Source organism: Watersipora subatra, chromosome 4 (genome assembly GCF_963576615.1).
Source record: "Watersipora subatra chromosome 4, tzWatSuba1.1, whole genome shotgun sequence".
Lineage (NCBI taxonomy): Eukaryota > Metazoa > Bryozoa > Gymnolaemata > Cheilostomatida > Watersiporidae > Watersipora > Watersipora subatra.
The window spans coordinates 31,645,995-31,666,893 of NC_088711.1; the positions used below are offsets into that span (position 1 = coordinate 31,645,995).

The window sequence follows — 20,899 nt, forward strand, 5'->3', positions numbered from 1 at the left end:
GTAAAACAAGCGATAGTAGTGGTCAATGAGAAATGTGAGCTGTAAAACAAGCGATAGTAGTGGTCAATGGGAAATGTGAGCCGTAAAACAAGCGCTAGTAGTGGTCAATGAGAAATGTGAGCCGTAAAACAAGCGATAGTAGTGGTCAATGAGAAATGAGAGCTGTAAAACAAGCGCTAGTAGTGGTCAATGAGAAATGTGAGCTGTAAAACAAGCGCTAGTAGTGGTCAATGAGAAATGTGAGCTGTAAAACAAGCGCTAGTAGTGGTCAATGAGAAATGTGAGCCGTAAAACAAGCAATAGTAGTGGTCAATGAGAAATGTGAGCTGTAAAACAAGCACTAGTAGTGGTCAATGAGAAATGTGAGCTGTAAAACAAGCGATAGTAGTGGTCAATGAGAAATGAGAGCTGTAAAACAAGCGCTAGTAGTGATCAATGAGAAATGTGAGCTGTAAAACAAGCAATAGTAGTGGTCGATGAGAAATGTGAGCTGTAAAACAAGCAATAGTAGTGGTCAATGGGAAATGTGAGCTGTAAAACAAGCGATAGTAGTGATCAATGAGAAATGTGAGCTGTAAAACAAGCGATAGTAGTGGTCAATGAGAAATGTGAGCTGTAAAACAAGCGCTAGTAGTGGTAAATGAGAAATGTGAGCTGTAAAACAAGCAATAGTAGTGGTCAATGAGAAATGTGAGCTGTAAAACAAGCGCTAGTAGTGGTCAATGAGAAATGTGAGCTGTAAAACAAGCGATAGTAGTGGTCAATGGGAAATGTGAGCCGTAAAACAAGCGATAGTAGTGGTCAATGAGAAATGTGAGCTGTAAAACAAGCGATAGTAGTGGTCAATGAGAAATGTGAGCTGTAAAACAAGCGATAGTAGTGGTCAATGAGAAATGTGAGCTGTAAAACAAGCGCTAGTAGTGGTCAATGAGAAATGTGAGCCGTAAAACAAGCGCTAGTAGTGGTCAATGAGAAATGTGAGCTGTAAAACAAGCGATAGTAGTGGTCAATGAGAAATGTGAGCTGTAAAACAAGCGATAGTAGTGGTCAATGAGAAATGTGAGCTGTAAAACAAGCGATAGTAGTGGTCAATGAGAAATGTGAGCTGTAAAACAAGCGCTAGTAGTGGTCAATGAGAAATGTGAGCTGTAAAACAAGCGATAGTAGTGGTCAAGGAGAAATGTGAGCTGTAAAACAAGCGATAGTAGTGGTCAATGAGAAATGAGAGCTGTAAAACAAGCGCTAGTAGTGATCAATGAGAAATGTGAGCTGTAAAACAAGCAATAGTAGTGGTCGATGAGAAATGTGAGCTGTAAAACAAGCGCTAGTAGTGGTCAATGAGAAATGTGAGCCGTAAAACAAGCGATAGTAGTGGTCAATGAGAAATGTGAGCTGTAAAACAAGCGATAGTAGTGGTCAATGAGAAATGTGAGCTGTAAAACAAGCGATAGTAGTGGTCAATGAGAAATGTGAGCTGTAAAACAAGCGCTAGTAGTGGTCAATGAGAAATGTGAGCTGTAAAACAAGCGATAGTAGTGGTCAAGGAGAAATGTGAGCTGTAAAACAAGCGATAGTAGTGGTCAATGAGAAATGAGAGCTGTAAAACAAGCGCTAGTAGTGATCAATGAGAAATGTGAGCTGTAAAACAAGCAATAGTAGTGGTCGATGAGAAATGTGAGCTGTAAAACAAGCGCTAGTAGTGGTCAATGAGAAATGTGAGCCGTAAAACAAGCGATAGTAGTGGTCAATGAGAAATGTGAGCTGTAAAACAAGCGATAGTAGTGGTCAATGAGAAATGTGAGCTGTAAAACAAGCGCTAGTAGTGGTCAATGAGAAATGTGAGCCGTAAAACAAGCGCTAGTAGTGGTCAATGAGAAATGTGAGCTGTAAAACAAGCGATAGTAGTGGTCAATGAGAAATGTGAGCTGTAAAACAAGCGATAGTAGTGGTCAATGAGAAATGTGAGCTGTAAAACAAGCGATAGTAGTGGTCAATGAGAAATGTGAGCTGTAAAACAAGCGATAGTAGTGGTCAAGGAGAAATGTGAGCTGTAAAACAAGCGATAGTAGTGATCAATGAGAAATGTGAGCCGTAAAACAAGCGATAGTAGTGGTCGATGAGAAATGTGAGCTGTAAAACAAGCGATAGTAGTGGTCAATGGGAAATGTAAGCTGTAAAACAAGCGCTAGTAGTGGTCAATGGGAAATGAGAGTTATTGTCCCTATTTTCATGTTGCTGACTTGCTATTTGACTTACTAAATATCTAATTCCAAGAACAATAAGTCATTGTAAGAACAAGAACCTCATTGCATTCTTTTGCTCAAAAACCTTTTAGGACATCATCTAAGATGGCTGTATAATATTTGTCACAAAAAAAAAACAAACCCTACTACGAAACAAATTATGAGTACTATTTTAATCAGGTATATTTGGAATCATCTAGCCTTACGACAAATGAGAGCGTTACTCCATAACCAAGCACAGCTAAAACGGTATATATTGCCAATCATAAATGTGATGCAAGAATGGGTCTCATGCATACTGGCATGCGGCTGTAGTCATTCTGGGTAGTTATAGAACCCTTAAAGCCATCCATGGCATGGATAGTAGATGCTGCTGTTTGCTGTTTTGGTCTTGTAGATTTAATCTTGATCTCAGGACTTGTAGAAATTTGTGGCTTCTGTGAACTGCCATCTGCGAACAAATATCTTAGTTTGTTAAAAACACAGGTTTACACCTAACAACTTCTTCATTCATGCGCATCGACTAGCATAAAAACCTCTCCAAAAATCCATATAACTAATGCTTAACCTATCAGATTCCTGCTTGATGAGATGTAAACAATGCTTAACCTATCAGATCCCTGCTTGATGAGATGTAAATAATGATTAACCTATCAGATCCCTGCTTGCTGAGATGTAACTAATGCTTGACCTATCAGATCCCTGCTTGATGAGATGTAACTACCTAATGCTTAACCTATCAGATCCTTGCTTGATGAGATGTAACTGATGCTTAACCTATCAGATCCCTGCTTGACGAGATGTAACTAATGCTTAACCTATCAGATCCCTGCTTGATGAGATGTAACTAATGCTTAACCTATCAGATCCTTGCTTGTTGAGATGTAATTAATGCTTAACCTATCAGATCCCTGCTTGATGAGATGTAACTATAATCTATACACATATAAAAAATAAGACTACAAGCCTCTCTTACAAACAATCATGTGTATATAAGAATGATAATAACCTACAAAACCCTGACAAAACATTCTGTTCAAGACAGTTCAGCATTCCCAAAAAGCCTTCTCTTCTCACAAACTTTTTTAAAAATAAAAAGTGGCAACTTTTATTCTTTGTGCCTTTTATTTGGGTGGAAAAACAACTCCCAAACACAATTGGGTGATTAATGTCGCAATACCTTAGTCTTTGGTCAGCCCAATAGAAATGCCACGTACTAGTTTCCAAATGCCTCGGCATACATTCATTGATTTGGAATACAAAAATAGGTGAAAGTAAATATGTTGATATATTTACTGCGGGCTGTCTGCATAAAAATCTCACTATTTAAAAGTGATAAAGAAATTCTTGCAAAAAACATCAAACTTTTTTTATCAAATAAAACATTATTTTGGAGTTATTTTTACTCCCAACATATTGTTTATGACTATATAGTATACTGACTATAGTAGATAATGAATGAAATATTAAAGTACGGACGGTAGTTACGCAACTTTCAAAAATTAAGCTAAAGTCAGTTACCATAGTTGCAGACAAAACAAGTTTCAAATCAAATATTTAAAATATAAAATTTGTCTTTCAAACGAATATAATTGAGAATGCCACCAATATTTATTGAAGTCAAAATGGCATAAAAACCGACTGTAATTTATACATTGGTGCAAAATTAAACTCATGCTCGTAACGGATTTCATAAGAAATCCCATCCTTGCATTACTATTACTTAGGCAAATATCGAGTTTTAAACTTTTCTTTGAAACCACAAAGCGTTTGATAAGAATTAAAATTATAGAGAAAACTAACATAAAGGAACATTAAGTATAAGTTTGAAGGAACTAAGCTAACAGCTGTTTACATCCTACAAACAAGTTGAATTTCGTTATCTGTTTAAACTTCATTAAAAAGCGTAACTCAAAACTTACATTCAGAAAAACGATAGGTGAGAAAAATACAAATTTGTGGAATCTCCTGAAAAAACAACCAATTGGGTAAATAAAGAAATCAGCTTAATTGGAACATACATACATAAAAGTATATACATTGGCTATGTAGAAACAAACAGACGACTCCAAACTAACATGTTGTTCGGCCAGCACTGGGTGCCAATTTAGTGTCTTTGTAGACTGGGAAATCCGAATCCACTGGTCCTGTGAAGTGAGGGGTATCTGTGGCCCCCCTGTTACCTACATTGGAAAACGGGTTATGTCTAGAAGAAGGACCTGCACTGACTTTAGCTGCTGCTGGCAAGGTTAAGTACCGATCTTTCGATGGGTCTGGAAGTGTAGGTCCAGAGAGGTCACCGGAGAGGTCACCAATACCGGGCTCCTGAACAAAAATGGACAAATTATGGTGTTTGAGTCATAAGAGATATTTAGGTGTTTGAGTCATAAGAGATATTTAGGTGTTTGAGTCATAAGAGATATTTAGGTGTTTGAGTCATAAGAGATATTTAGGTGTTTGAGTCATAAGAGATATTTAGATGTTTGAGTCATAAGATATATTTAGGTGCTTGAGTCATAAGAGATATTTAGGTGTTTGAGTCATAAGATATATTTAGGTGTTTGAGTCATAAGATATATTTAGGTGTTCGAGTCATAAGATATATTTAAGTGCTTGAGTCATAAGAGATATTTAGGTGTTTGAGTCATAAGAGATATTTAGGTGTTTGAGTCATAAGAGATATTTAGGTGTTTGAGTCATAAGAGATATTTAGGTGTTTGAGTCATAAGAGATATTTAGGTGTTTGAGTCATAAGAGATATTTAGGTGTTTGAGTCATAAGAGAGATTTAGGTGTTTGAGTCATAAGATATATTTAGGTGCTTGAGTCATAAGAGATATTTAGGTGTTTGAGTCATAAGATATATTTAGGTGTTTGAGTCATAAGAGATATTTAGGTGTTTGAGTCATAAGAGATATTTAGGTGTTTGAGTCATAAGAGATATTTAGGTGTTTGAGTCATAAGAGATATTTAGATGTTTGAGTCATAAGATATATTTAGGTGTTTGAGTCAGAAGATATATTTAGGTGGTCGAGTCATAAGATATATTTAGGTGTTCGAGTCATAAGATATATTTAAGTGCTTGAGTCATAAGATATATTTAGGTGTTTGAGTCATAAGAGATATTTAGGTGTTTGAGTCATAAGATATATTTAGGTGTTTGAGTCATAAGATATACTTCAAGTGCTTGAGTCATAAGAGATATTTAGGTGCTTGAGTCATAAGAGATATTTAGGTGTTTGAGTCATAAGATATATTTAGGTGCTTGAGTCATAAGAGATATTTAGGTGTTTGAGTCATAAGATATATTTAGGTGTTTGAGTCATAAGATATATTTAAGTGCTTGAGTCATAAGAGATATTTAGGTGCTTGAGTCTTAAGATATATTTAAGTGCTTGAGTCTTAAGATATATTTAAGTGCTTGAGTCATAAGATATATTCAAGTGCTTGAGTCATAAGAGATATTTAGGTGCTTGAGTCATAAGATATATTTAGGTGTTTGAGTCATAAGATATATTTAAGTGCTTGAGTCATAAGATATATTTAAGTGCTTGAGCCATAAGAGATATTTAGGTGTTTGAGTCATAAGATATATTTAGGTGTTTGAGTCATAAGAGATATTTAGGTGTTTGAGTCATAAGATATATTCAAGTGCTTGAGTCATAAGAGATATTTAGGTGCTTGAGTCTTAAGATATATTTAAGTGCTTGAGTCATAAGATATATTTAAGTGCTCGAGTCATAAGATATATTTAGGTGTTCGAGTCATAAGATATATTTAAGTGCTTGAGTCATAAGATATATTTAGGTGCTTGAGTCTTAAGATATATTTAAGTGCTTGAGTCTTAAGATATATTTAAGTGCTTGAGTCATAAGATATATTTAAGTGCTTGAGTCATAAGAGATATTTAGGTGCTTGAGTCATAAGATATATTTAGGTGTTTGAATCATAAGATATATTTAAGTGCTTGAGTCATAAGATATATTTAAGTGCTTGAGCCATAAGAGATATTTAGGTGTTTGAGTCATAAGATATATTTAGGTGTTTGAGTCATAAGAGATATTTAGGTGTTTGAGTCATAAGATATATTTAAGTGCTTGAGTCATAAGAGATATTTAGGTGCTTGAGTCTTAAGATATATTCAAGTGCTTGAGTCATAAGATATATTTAAGTGCTTGAGCCATAAGAAATATTTAGGTGTTTGAGTCATAAGATATATTTAGGTGTTTGAGTCATAAGAGATATTTAGGTGTTTGAGTCATAAGATATATTTAAGTGCTTGAGTCATAAGATATATTTAGGTGCTTGAGTCATAAGATATATTTAGGTGCTTGAGTCATAAGAGATATTTAGGTGTTTGAGTCATAAGAGATATTTAGGTGTTTGAGTCATAAGATATATTTAGGTGTTTGAGTCATAAGATATATTTAAGTGCTTGAGTCATAAGATATATCTAAGTGCTTGAGTCATAAGAGATATTTAGATGTTTGAGTCTTAAGATATATTTAAGTGCTTGAGTCATAAGATATATTTAAGCGCTTGAGTAATAAGATATATTTAGGTGTTTGAGTCATAAGAAATATTAACCAGATATACTTGATACATAGTTTTGTTTGAACAAAAACCTCGGCTAATGAATGTACAGCTACGAAAAGAAGATAAAGCTTAGCTTTTGTATTTATAATCAGAACAGGAAAGAAATGACCAACGAGCAATGCAATGGAATAATTGGATTTGTTTGTTTTATACACTAAAGCTTCCGTTCTAACAAGTAAAACACAACTTTCATATCTCACCTTCTGAAAGACTCCTCCACCGATGTAGCCTATTCTTCCATATGCTACTACAACTTTCATATCTCACCTTCTGAAAGACTCCTCTACCGATGTAGCCTATTCTTCCATACGCTTCTACAACCTTTATATCTCACCTGAAAGACTCCTCTACCAAAGTACTCTGCAACAACGTTGAAGCTATCCTTGGCCATCTGTAGCTCATTCGCAAAAGCCTTGGCCAAGTCCGTGTCTCTTTTCCGCTCCTGCTCCTTGATAGTTTCTAGAATCTTCCTAAAGATGCAGAAGAGCCTAATTGGACACAAATGTGGTCAGCTCCAGAAAACACAAGCAGGCAGATTGCCACCTTGAGATCTAAAGCTAGATCTCGTTAACGCAGAGAAATCATAAATTATGGTTTTACCTGTTATCTTCTGCACAGGCCGGGCATTCACTCTCATTCTCTGCATAGCTCTCAAAACAGCTGTTCAACAGATAAATATGAGATAAACAAATGCAACTTCAAGACGTAAAACACCAGAATACTATGGAAACAAGAAATCCAAACGACTAACAGACTGCTATATTTATAAAGAAGAACGGAATAGAGCTATGTGTTAGAGTTCTCAGTTATTAGGCCCGTGAGATTTGTAAAGAAAAAACACCTCCTCTAGGTGCGGAGCAAATGAGGAATGCTTTCACATAAAACGGAACATTAATTACAATAATGTTTCATCATGGCTAATTCAATTCATCAAAAAAAAACTCACTGAGTGTGGTAGGAATGCTGGCAAAGGAAGTGTATAGAGGGCAACTCCAGTTGATATTTACATACGCTGCATCGGGAGGCCTGGAATACTTGAGGTCTACATTTAAAACGCATTGTTATTGCAACAACATTCAGCCATGTCACAAAACTCCATAAAATACCTGTAAATGTGACAGTGTGAAGACAAGGAAGCTACATTTTGCGGGTAAACTGAAATAAAGGTTATCTATTGAGCAGTTGATAAAATAGGTTACATTCTTATGAACAAGAATGAGCACTTAAGGTTTTCCATAACCCAAGGTTACTTACTTGGTTGCAAGGTCGTCAATTTTCTGTCGGAGATATTGAGTTTCATCGACGTACTGTTTAATCAGCTTCTCGTCTCTCTCGATCTGCTCATTCTCGGCTAGCAGCTGCTCCATGATAAAGTCCTAGCAGAACAACAACTAGTATGAAGAAACAACACCCCATATTACCTCTTTAAAATGTATAGCTATAACAGTAGGATGCACACCCATTTACCTATCCTAACTGAGTTCGCTAAATTTGAATGCCTGGCTGTGTTGACTGATACAATATAAAGTCACACCTCAACTTAAAAACCTTTTTCACTGAAAAATTTACACAAATATTTTGTCTCAATATATGAAATTATATCTAACAAGTGTGTACTATATTAAAACATTATAGAAAATATAGTTGTGCAAATAACAGCAAAAATCAGAGAGAAATTAATACAATAATATAATATATAAGCAATAAGAAATACCATATATAAGATGACCCTAAAACACAGCTCTAAAATTGCTTATATGCAAATTTTATAAAAATTAGCACATAAGCCTTTTGCTGACCTTATAAATTGTAACACGCTGTACAATTTGTAAGGTATATACACTATATATATATAGTCAAACATGGATAACTCGCACACGGATAGCTCAAACACACGGTTAACTCGAATGGATTCTTTGGTCCGTTCCCACGTAATGATAAATTGCTATAGATACTCGACCCAAACTCTGTAAACTCGAACAGTTTGTTGCCCAATGGCTACCAAGACGGTTGTTATCGCTTTAGAAAATCACTTTATTCCAAGTCATAGAAGTAAACCTCAACTTTTCGTAAATCATAGGCGTCGTTATTACCACCGTCGGCAAAATATTTTTGTCAACGACTTTTCCAAAGGTTTGGTGAATTTTGATTTTTACCAAACATCTGCTTAGCAATCGCCTTTCAGAAGCATGGAAAAGTGAGGTGACCTTCGCATAAACTTCAAGAAAAATCGGCAAAATTGATCTCAGTTAAAACGCTCAAAAGAAAAAGATGTCTTTTCTTCTGAGCATTTCAACAACAATCAAGTTTTGCCAATTTTAATCTAAAAAACGTCCTGGCAATAACATCACCTCAAACAACAAAACACTCTCAAGTGATAGAAAAATCTCTATACTTTTTGATAAAAAAAAGTTTTAAACTTTCCATTAGAAGCATTTAACTTAAAACAAGCCATTTATGCTTTTGATTTCTATTATAGTTTGTATATGTGCATGTATCTACTAATAAATAAGTAAACACATGGACTTGTGACAGTGCTCTGATAACTTGAACACTTTCGCTCGGTCCCGTGAAGTTCGAGTTATCTATGTTTGACTGTATATACTATACATGCCTATCACAGCCGCGCAAGGCGACTCGACGCAGTGCGACTCGACGCAGTGCGACTCGACGCAGTGCGACTCGACGCAGTGCGACTCGATGTTTTGTTTAAGGCTGAGATCAGTGTTGAGCAGTCTCGTAGGCTCCGTACGATACGTTTTCAATTAATGAGTAGTTGATTAATTAGTATATCACTTAAATGAAAAGAAATGATTATCTGTTTGCATTGAGCCAATAGAAAACACACTTACAGCCCATGCTGAGCTTGGTTTCACGTTAAAAAAACTTCCTTTTCATTGCGATTTCTTCTTTGCGGCTTTGTTAGTTCGTGATATAAATTTTTGTTGTATTATTTTTGTAGAATAACTTGACAGACATTTCTACTTGAAATGAAATGATCACCAATGAAGTAATATGTATATACCGTAAAACCTCTAATTGAACGCTACCTCTATTTGAACGGCACCTCTATTTAACTGCCACTGTGAGAGAAGGGTTGAAAAAGCTTTTAGTTTTTTTTTTGTCAAAACTTAACACCATAGAAATAATTAATAGCTGTATGAGGCTAATAGTAGTGCTTTGTTTAACACAGTCTTGATACTTTGAAGAACATAATGTATATATAGAAAATGGTTTACATTAACAATGGTAAATGAACGACTAGCTTTGGGCTAAAGGTTACATTTAGCGAGCAAAACCTTTATGCATTGCATTTGTGCTGAACGCAACGCGTAAAAGTATTGCTCTGCAAAAATTGTTTGGCGCTAGTATCAACAAATTCGGCAGTGCAGAAGAAAAGTTGAGGTCAGAAGACATTGTGGAAGGTATTGGACAACCAGAAGATGTTCGTTCCATCGAAAGCAGCAATCAGAACGCAGCTATCCGAACAAACGAGGTAAATATTTTTGTTTTAAAAACGTTAATTTTTGGTTCTACATGTAATGTAAGTATGGTTCGTTTATGTCACCTGTTCATGAATATATACATTGGTAACATTCAATTGATTATCATTATATAACTTATAAACTTGCAGATTTATAACATATTAATTAATAACATCCTTGCGATTATCTTAATACAGTTTACAAAAGATTGATAGTCATAACTCCTCTTCTATTGCACATAAAAAGCTAGTCATGGCTGCAAACTCTAGCAAACATATCAATGAGTACAATGAGCTTTTATGCAATATTGTTAATTATAGATATAAAATAAAAATATGTCTTCAAATTTAGAATGAAATAAAAAATGAAATTCCAAAAAATTGCAAAGCAGTACACAGGTTATGATATCATCGCATGTTAACTGCAAGCAATAGATATCAACTGGTAGAGATATTTCTCGGTTTTCAATGCATATTTATTAAGAGATCTTTGACAAGTTGGAGGTAAGTTGCAGAGTTATTGCATTCAAAAATGTTTAACATCGCTCCACTGGAAAAAGAAGGCAAAATACAGGTGACATTTGCTTCGCCTGTAAGAGGGGTCAACTTATCTTCCCAAAATTGGGACAAGCCATTTCAAAAATACGACGCCAGCGTCTATTTGAACGCCGCCTGCAATAGAGCGCCACGATAGAGAGAGGGTTGAAAGGTAAAGCACGATGGTGTTCAATTAAAGGTTTTACTGTATATGTATATATACTGTGTATACATACCATACATATATATACTGTGTATACATACCATACATATATATATATATATAGGGTATACATACCCTATACATATATATATAGGGTATACATACCCTATACATATATATATATATATATATACATGGTATACATACCATACATATGGTATACATACCATACATATGGTATACATACCATACATATATATACATATATATATATATATACACCAAGCATGAAACTAATTGTAATTAAGTGTTTTATCTAAAGTTATGGTCTGTTTTATTGATTTTAACTTGCTCTGATTTTATCATTGAGCCCTCTGCTCGGATCTTATGATTTTACTTATATATATACTAGCTGTGCCACCCGGCGTTGCCAGTGTAATAGAAGAGTATTTGGACAGAAACTTGAGTTGTATTTAACATATTACAACATTTGCCATTTTAACTTTCAAACTACATATCATGAGAAAAGTTTTTTGTCTTATAAACAATGAGAAGTAGTGAGAGTTTTGCTATTAGGCAGTTTAATAATGTGAGCGAACAGCTTCTCGTGACATTATGCTATGACCCGCGTCATACGTAAAGCAGTTAGGTGGCTTCCATAGTCTAGTGGGCTAGGTGTAAGACTGGTGAACAACTTCCTCCGAGATCGAATCCTCTTCGGTACGGATTATTTATTTCAAGATTTATAAGATCTATAGCCGGATTTCCGACACACAGACTTTGAGAAATATACATATATATATAGACTAGCTGTACTATTCGGCATTGCTCGAGAAACAAAATTTTTTTAATATTTTTGGACATAAGTCATTTCCACACCACCCAGGAGGTAGACCATTTTATTGTTGAAGTTTATTACATGACCATGGATACATAAATATAAAGATAAATCTTACAGATAATCTAAAAGATAATCTAACAGATAATCTTACATATGTTTGTTGTAAAAAGTAAAATTAATTACGAATTACTAATATTAATAATAAAGATTAGAAACTGAATAAGAAATAATAACGGTGTATGAAAATGAATAATGCTGAAACTTCAAACACGAGTACTCAATATACGCATTTAAAAAATGCAAGGTGAAACAATAACAATAATGAAACAAACTTTAAAAACTAATATTATAAACTTCAAAGTTATAAGAAGTTTAAGAATGTAATAAGAGAATGTAAATCTAGATATATATTTCTCAAAATATGTAAATGTGTGTAAATATAAGATAGCGAGGAATAACTGATACTTGTAATGTTACACGATAAATCTTACAGATAATCTAACAGATAATCTTACAAACGTTTGTTGTAAAATGTAAAATAAATTACGAATTACTAATTGGTTAGGTTTAGAAGGAAAGATGTGTAAGTTAGTACACAAAGCGAGCACTGATAGGAACTTTTGTGATTTTCGTGTGAGTTTGCGAACTTCGTCTTATCTGTCTGTTGAGAAAAGGAAATTGCGCTTGGTAATATACTATATCGCTATTAAAATAAAGGTTTAATAACAAACTGGAAATATTCATCCAAACAAAGATGTTTTAATTTGAACTAAAAGAAATAACGTAAAATATTTTTTAAACAAACTATGATTTAGTTCGTATTTAATTATTTTAGAACGCAAGGTACCAAATGAGAAGTCAAAAAACATAATGTAGCTGTGAAAATGTCTCCTGAGCAGCGGAAATAAATTAGTAACTAAATGGAGATGTAAAATAAATAGCAGGTATGTAAGGTACGAAATGTCGACGAAACGTATATACCCAGTTTGGTAACGTATATAATCTGTACAAAAATTATCAAATTTATAGTTCAAGATAATTTACCAAAAAGACTTTCAAAAAGACGACGAAGCATCGCGTTGCGTATACTTAGGTCCCAGAATATTTCCAAACAGTACCATCCTAATTCGTGGACGCAAGGCTAAAATAAATAGCATGCGTGTATCCGTTAAATTCGTCGTGATTTAAAATGCAGTTTTAATGGCAATGTTTAAACAGCTTTTTTTAACAAGGCTAATTTACAGTTTGCACGCGCATAGCGTATCTGTTATATGGGAGCGTATATAAAAACACACAGGTTTACTAAGGCGTTATAGCTCAGTGGTAAAGCATACGGAAACGGTATACCAAATAGCCTGAAAAAACCGTTATGAGTTCATATCCATCAGATGGCATAAAACCAAGATTTCAAGATCTATAGCCGGATTTCCGACGATGACAAACAGAGACACGGAGAAATATATATATAAGATTTAGAAAAAATATTACGAAGTAAACTTTTAATAATTGCGCTACAAAATTGTTTCGTGCGATGCACTCATCAGACGCGGTTGCACTAAAATGAAAATCTTTACCGAATAAGCCGAAATGTCAGAAATGGGCTCGCTATGTTAATCATGTGATTTAGTGCCAAGTATGACCGAGAGGATAACTCCTAGCATGTCTGCAATTAAAAGCCAATTCATTTCTTTTATTCAATGTGCCCAAGTGTGGTTTGCATATTATGAAGTATTTTTCTAGTAAACATAGTTTGCATCGTTTTGTTTGTATATGGTTGTGCTTGAGCTAATATTTTCCATGTTATGTTGTATGTTGAGTTGCTGTCTTTCAACTTCCAAATGTGTTTGCTCAAATCTGTGTGGTGTTGTTTGTTTTTGTGGTTAAACGAGGCTTTATAGCGACTATAAGGTAGGCTTTATAGTGCTACAAAGCCTACCAGACTTGTAGCGCTGTGATCATGACCCATTTCTTCATTTTGCTCCAATTTGCAAAAAACTTCCAGACACACGTGAATGCTAATGTTTGCTTTCTGTTACAGATCACTGTCAAAACCATTCTACATTCAACACAACCAACTTTCAAACGGTGTATATTGCACAGCAGCTTGCTATTTTATTTCTAATATTGCATTTCTCCTATTGCAGGGAGAGATATAAACATATAATCTTTTCCTTTCATTATTGCTGTTTGTTGTACATAATAACACCCAGTACATTACAGCTACCATTGCAGCTACCATTGCAGTTCTCCTATTGCACTGCAGGGCCATTTGACTGGTAATATTGCATTTCTCAACCAGCAGTACCCTTTCTTTTTCCCAATATCACTTTGGTCGGGGGCAGTATGACAGGGGAACTTCTAGTTTTTAGAAATAATAAGGCTGAAATATGAAATGCAATATTTTCACAGAAACACCTCTACCGTCGGTTATAATCACGAGCCTGACTGCAACAGCAAGAGTGAACATCAACAACCACCTTAACAACTCCAAGAGTGCATATCAACATCCTCCTTAGCAACGTCTAGAGTGAACATCAACAGACGCCTCAACATTGCCTAGAGTGAACATCAACACTACCTTAGGGTGCATATCAACACCTACCTTAACAACACCTAGGGTGCACACTCTGCTGTTGGCCAGTGTTTGTATGACCAATAGGGGTGGAAGTAGCTTTTGCTGCTCAATATTTTTTAGAACTTCTTTCATCTGCGGGCGAAGGTCTACTTCTTTCTCGGCAAAGTAAGCGAGGGAAACAACCCAAAGGTGTGAGTCAATCTCTCCCCACTTTTTGCAAGTGCTGATGACTTGATCGTAATCATTTTTCTCCATGTGGTATCGTAGGATTTGCTGATAGCTGACAAATATAAGATGCGCAAAATAACTCGAAGGCTAACTGATAGGATTTTAAAACTACAACTATTTATACAGAAAGATTCATGCCCTTTGCAAAACATCGAGAGGAAACAGCTGTGACACTATCGTCGCTATGTAATTGTATTAAGATCATGTTTGAACTAGATTATTTAAAGATTGTTAGTTCAAGATGCTTATTCATGAAATCAGAGCATGTAATGGTAAGTTTTAAATAAATGACTTTCAAGACTAGCTAATTTTTTTGACAATTTTTTAAACTTCTTGTTTGTGTGAAAGCAGAATTTTTTGTTAGCAAACACCACAGGATTTATGGTCAAACTGATTGGTGTAATTCTATAACCACCTGCCAAATGTCAATGTGAGGTGTATAAAAATGATGCCAACATTTCTGTTATTTGTGGAATCTGCTTAACCTTGCATTATCATTATTTGCCATGGTCGGTAACCAAAGCAAACAGCAAGGCGACTAGAGGAGAGGAAAAGGGAAAACGTATTAGGTTGGTGGCCAACAGAACCGCTGTTGTCTCGCATTGCCTAACCTTTAGCATTGACATTGTATAGTGTACGCCTATGTTTTGCTGAAAAAATGAGCGCATTATGCCACAGATTGGTTGTTACATCATGAGTGTTTTTGCCTCAAAAATTGGTAATTTGTCCTAACATAAAAATCATTGCAAGAAAATGAAATACATGATTATATCGGTATAAATAAATGAAATTTTAAAAGTCTGTCTGGGTGTTGATGTTAACCTTTAAGAGAATATTCACTGTCACCCTTCTAGTTGCCAACACATCCACTGAAGCTGCTGAGAGTGGGAAAAATGGTTTGTACCATGACCATAGGCAAATGTTTAAATATCCGTAATTTTGCATAGCGAGTAGATAAAACTCTAAAATTTTGCAACTATGAATCACCATTACTGGCACAGCAGGAAAGAACAAAAAGAAGGAAGTTAAGAGAGATAAAGAGGTCTATGCCTTACTTACAGACGACCCTGTTCATAGAGAAAGAGAATTCCTGCATCGAAATGGTACATCTGACAAAGTACTAGTGCCTGGTCTTTGGCGTACCGATTAGAATCGGAAAGCAGAGCCATTGTCTTAACCTCCTGTCGCTTCTTTGTCTGGAGATAATAAATAGCGCTGATGAGTAGCAACGGTGTCAGCTACTGTTTCAGGTAGCTTTTAACATTATTATTGTTAGACAAGATTGTTGTAACAGGATGATGACGCAGAAATGGAAAAAACCAAAAGCTGCCTAGATCCAGTAGACACTGAACTTGGCTGGTTACAAATGGATCGAGTAGACACTGAACTTGGCTGGTTACAAATGGATCCAGTAAACACTGAACTTGGCTAGTTTGAAATGGATCCAGTAGACACTGAACTTGACTAGTTAAAAAATGGATCCAGTAAACACTGAACTTGGCTAGTTACAAATGGATCCAGTAGACACTGAACTTGACTAGTTACAAATGGATCCAGAAAACACAGAACTTGGCTAGTTACAAATGGAATGAGTAAACACTGAACTTGCCTAGTTACAAATGTATCCAGTAGACACTGAACATGGCTAGTTACAAATGGATCCAGTAGACACTGAACTTGACTAGTTACAAATGGATCCAGTAAACACTGAACTTGACTAGTTACAAATGGATCCAGTAGACACTGAACATGGCTAGTTACAAATGGATCCAGTAGACACTGAACATGGCTAGTTACAAATGGATTGAGTAGACACTGAACTTGGCTAGTTACAAAGGGATCAAGTAGACACTGAACTTGACTAGTTACAAATGGATTGAGTAGAGACTGAACTTGACTAGTTACAAATGGACCCAGTAGACACTGAACTTGGCTAGTTACAAAGGGATCAAGTAGACACTGAACTTGACTAGTTACAAATGGATTGAGTAGAGACTGAACTTGACTAGTTACAAATGGAGCCAGTAGACACTGAACATGGCTAGTTACAAATGGATCCAGTAGACACTGAACATGGCTAGTTACAAATGGATTGAGTAGACACTGAACTTGGCTAGTTACAAAGGGATCAAGTAGACACTGAACTTGACTAGTTACAAATGGATTGAGTAGAGACTGAACTTGACTAGTTACAAATGGACCCAGTAGACACTGAACTTGGCTAGTTACAAAGGGATCAAGTAGACACTGAACTTGACTAGTTACAAATGGATTGAGTAGAGACTGAACTTGACTAGTTACAAATGGAGCCAGTAGACACTGAACTTGGCTAGTTACAAATGGATTGAGTAGACACTGAACTTGGCTAGTTACAAATGGATCCAGTAGACACTGAACTTGACTAGTAACAAATGGACCCAGTAGACACTGAACTTGGCTAGTTACAAATGGATTGAGTAAACACTGAACTTGACTAGTTACAAATGTATCCAGTAGACACTGAACATGGCTAGTTACAAATGGATCCAGTAGACACTGAACTTGACTAGTAACAAATGGACCCAGTAGACACTGAACTTGACTAGTTACAAATGTATCCAGTAGACACTGAACATGGCTAGTTACAAATGGATCCAGTAGACACTGAACATGGCTAGTTACAAATGGATCCAGTAGACACTGAACTTGACTAGTAACAAATGGACCCAGTAGACACTGAACTTGACTAGTTACAAATGTATCCAGTAAACACTGAACTTGGCTAGTTGCAAATCGATTCAGTAGAAAAGTAGAAACTGAACTTGGCTAGTTACAAAGGGATCAAGTAGACACTGAACTTGACTAGTTACAAATGGATTGAGTAGAGACTGAACTTGACTAGTTACAAATGGACCCAGTAGACACTGAACTTGGCTAGTTACAAAGGGATCAAGTAGACACTGAACTTGACTAGTTACAAATGGATTGAGTAGAGACTGAACTTGACTAGTTACAAATGGAGCCAGTAGACACTGAACATGGCTAGTTACAAATGGATCCAGTAGACACTGAACATGGCTAGTTACAAATGGATTGAGTAGACACTGAACTTGGCTAGTTACAAAGGGATCAAGTAGACACTGAACTTGACTAGTTACAAATGGATTGAGTAGAGACTGAACTTGACTAGTTACAAATGGACCCAGTAGACACTGAACTTGGCTAGTTACAAAGGGATCAAGTAGACACTGAACTTGACTAGTTACAAATGGATTGAGTAGAGACTGAACTTGACTAGTTACAAATGGAGCCAGTAGACACTGAACTTGGCTAGTTACAAATGGATTGAGTAGACACTGAACTTGGCTAGTTACAAATGGATCCAGTAGACACTGAACTTGACTAGTAACAAATGGACCCAGTAGACACTGAACTTGGCTAGTTACAAATGGATTGAGTAAACACTGAACTTGACTAGTTACAAATGTATCCAGTAGACACTGAACATGACTAGTTACAAATGGATCCAGCCGACACTGAACTTGGCTAGTTACAAATGGAATGAGTAAACACTGAACTTGGCTAGTTACAAATGGATCCAGTAGACACTGAACTTGGCTAGTTACAAAGGGATCAAGTAGACACTGAACTTGACTAGTTACAAATGGATCGAGTAGACACTGAACTTGGCTAGTTACAAATGGATCCAGCCGACACTGAACTTGGCTAGTTACAAATGGATCCAGTAGACACTGAACTTGGCTAGTTACAAATGGATCCAGTAGACACTGAACTTGGCTAGTTACAAATGGATCCAGTAGACACTGCACTTGGCTAGTTACAAATGGATCCAGTAGACACTGAACTTGGCTAGTTACAAACGGATTGAGTAGACACTGAACTTGGCTAGTTACAAATGTTAAAAAATGGATCCTTGTTACCGATAACTTTCGAGTTACATAAATTCCTCGCAGACTATTTTATGTTGAGTTAAAACTGGCTCATATGACGTGTTCCGCAGTTGTCCTGTCACAAAATACTCCAAACCGCAAAGCGCATACATTATAAAATAGAAGCTTCAAAAAGGAATAACTGCAAAGTAATCTATTTTATATAAGTTTTTCAATCAAAATCCTTAAACAAGCCAGCGATTTATAAAATCACAGCACATTTGTTTAAATAACTAAATTATTTCACCATTGATATTAAAATACACCGGAGAGCAAAGAATTTATAAATATAAATGTACCTCTGACTTAGCTTCTAGCTTGGCCCAACCTTGGATGTAGAGCTCAAGCAGGGTGTTGTATACAAGGACTGCTGGTGTTTCCTCTGAAGAGATCATTGCCTCAAGAAACTCTGTCAACTGAGTGGGATTCATGACAAAAATGTGTATGAACTCATCAGGTCTGGCCCGCTGTGTTGCAACTGTTGATCATAAATTTAGGCTATGCAAGAACAGATGACCAGTTATCTTTTCAAGATTATACACAGACAAAGCGCACTCTCTTGTTGAGAATATACTTTAAATATTGAAACTAATGAAATAAGAACTTTATAGTGCAGCTATTTTTTAATTCATGAAAACTCAGAGCGCCGTGAAATAAAGCAGCGTGAAATAAAGACTGATTAATAAACATTACACTTTTTACGCGTTAATCCGCATAGCAAGAATATTAGTGACCACGAGAGTAAATGGCTTTTTGTGTGTTAATCAACATAGCAAGAATATTAGTGACCACGAGAGTAAATGGCTTTTTATGTGTTAATCAGCATAGCAAGAATATTAGTGGCCACGAGAGTAAATGGCTTTTTATGTGTTAATCAGCATAGCAAGAATATTAGTGACCACGAGAGTAAATGGCTTTTTATGTGTTAATCAGCATAGCAAGAATATTAGTGGCCACGAGAGTAAATGGCTTTTTATGTGTTAATCAGCATAGCAAGAATATTAGTGGCCACGAGAGTAAATGGCTTTTTGTGTGTTAATCAGCATAGCAAGAATATTAGTGGCCACGAGAGTAAATGGCTTTTTATGTGTTAATCAGCATAGCAAGAATATTAGTGGTCACGAGAGTAAATGGCTTTTTATGTGTTAATCAGCATAGCAAGAATATTAGTGACCACGAGAGTAAATGGCTTTTTATGTGTTAATCAGCATAGCAAGAATATTAGTGGTCACGAGAGTAAATGGCTTTTTATGTGTTAATCAGCATAGCAAGAATATAAGCGACCACGGGAGTAAATGGCTTTTGTATCAGCATAGCAAGAATATAAGTGACCACGGGAGTAAATGGCCTTTGTATCAGCATAGCAAGAATATAAGTGACCACGGGAGTAAATGGCTTTTTATGTGTTAATCAGCATAGCAAGAATATTAGTGGCCACGAGAGTAAATGGCTTTTTATGTGTTAATCAGCATAGCAAGAATATTAGTGACCACGAGAGTAAATGGCTTTTTATGTGTTAATCAGCATAGCAAGAATATTAGTGACCACGAGAGTAAATGGCTTTTTATGTGTTAATCAGCATAGCAAGAATATTAGTGGTCACGAGAGTAAATGGCTTTTTATGTGTTAATCAGCATAGCAAGAATATTAGTGACCACGAGAGTAAATGGCTTTTTATGTGTTAATCAGCATAGCAAGAATATTAGTGGTCACGAGAGTAAATGGCTTTTTATGTGTTAATCAGCATAGCAAGAATATTAGTGGCCACGAGAGTAAATGGCTTTTTATGTGTTAATCAGCATAGCAAGAATATTAGTGACCACGAGAGTAAATGGCTTTTTATGTGTTAATCAGCATAGCAAGAATATTAGTGACCACGAGAGTAAATGGCTTTTTATGTGTTAATCAGCATAGCAAGAATATTAGTGGTCACGAGAGTAAATGGCTTTTTATGTGTTAATCAGCATAGCAAGAATATAAGCGACCACGGGAGTAAATGGCTTTTGTATCAGCATAGCAAGAATATAAGTGACCACGGGAGTAAATGGCATATTGATACCCAATATTGATATATTGATACCCAATATTGATATATTGATACCCAATATTGATATATTGATACCCAATATTGAGTGAGTGAAATGAAAACTAGTGAAAAGTGAAAATTTATTTTAGCGTTTAATATGATATTTACCAAAACTTTAATTCATTGCATATAACTATGTAACTACATATATAACTTTAATTCATTATGCGCATATAACTATGTAACTACATATATAACTTTAATTCATTATGCGCATA

General features: G+C 35.5%; 1 protein-coding gene across 4 annotated transcripts in view; it reads right to left on the reverse strand.

The window, feature by feature from the left end:
• The window catches only part of LOC137392951 (vacuolar protein sorting-associated protein 11 homolog), an 88,841-nt gene that overhangs the window by 16,695 nt on the left and 51,247 nt on the right, over positions 1–20,899 (reverse strand). For 3 of the 4 annotated variants that reach the window (XM_068079316.1, XM_068079314.1, XM_068079317.1), the window contains 9 exons: positions 18,895–19,073; positions 15,726–15,862; positions 14,466–14,718; positions 8,093–8,214; positions 7,785–7,880; positions 7,439–7,498; positions 7,173–7,326; positions 4,322–4,568; positions 2,543–2,694 (listed from right to left, as the gene is read on the reverse strand). In XM_068079316.1, coding sequence (XP_067935417.1) covers positions 2,543–2,694; positions 4,322–4,568; positions 7,173–7,326; positions 7,439–7,498; positions 7,785–7,880; positions 8,093–8,214; positions 14,466–14,718; positions 15,726–15,862; positions 18,895–19,073 — 1,400 coding nt within the window. The remainder of the gene's footprint in view (positions 1–2,542; positions 2,695–4,321; positions 4,569–7,172; positions 7,327–7,438; positions 7,499–7,784; positions 7,881–8,092; positions 8,215–14,465; positions 14,719–15,725; positions 15,863–18,894; positions 19,074–20,899) is intronic. The other variant, XM_068079315.1, reaches the window with a different exon arrangement.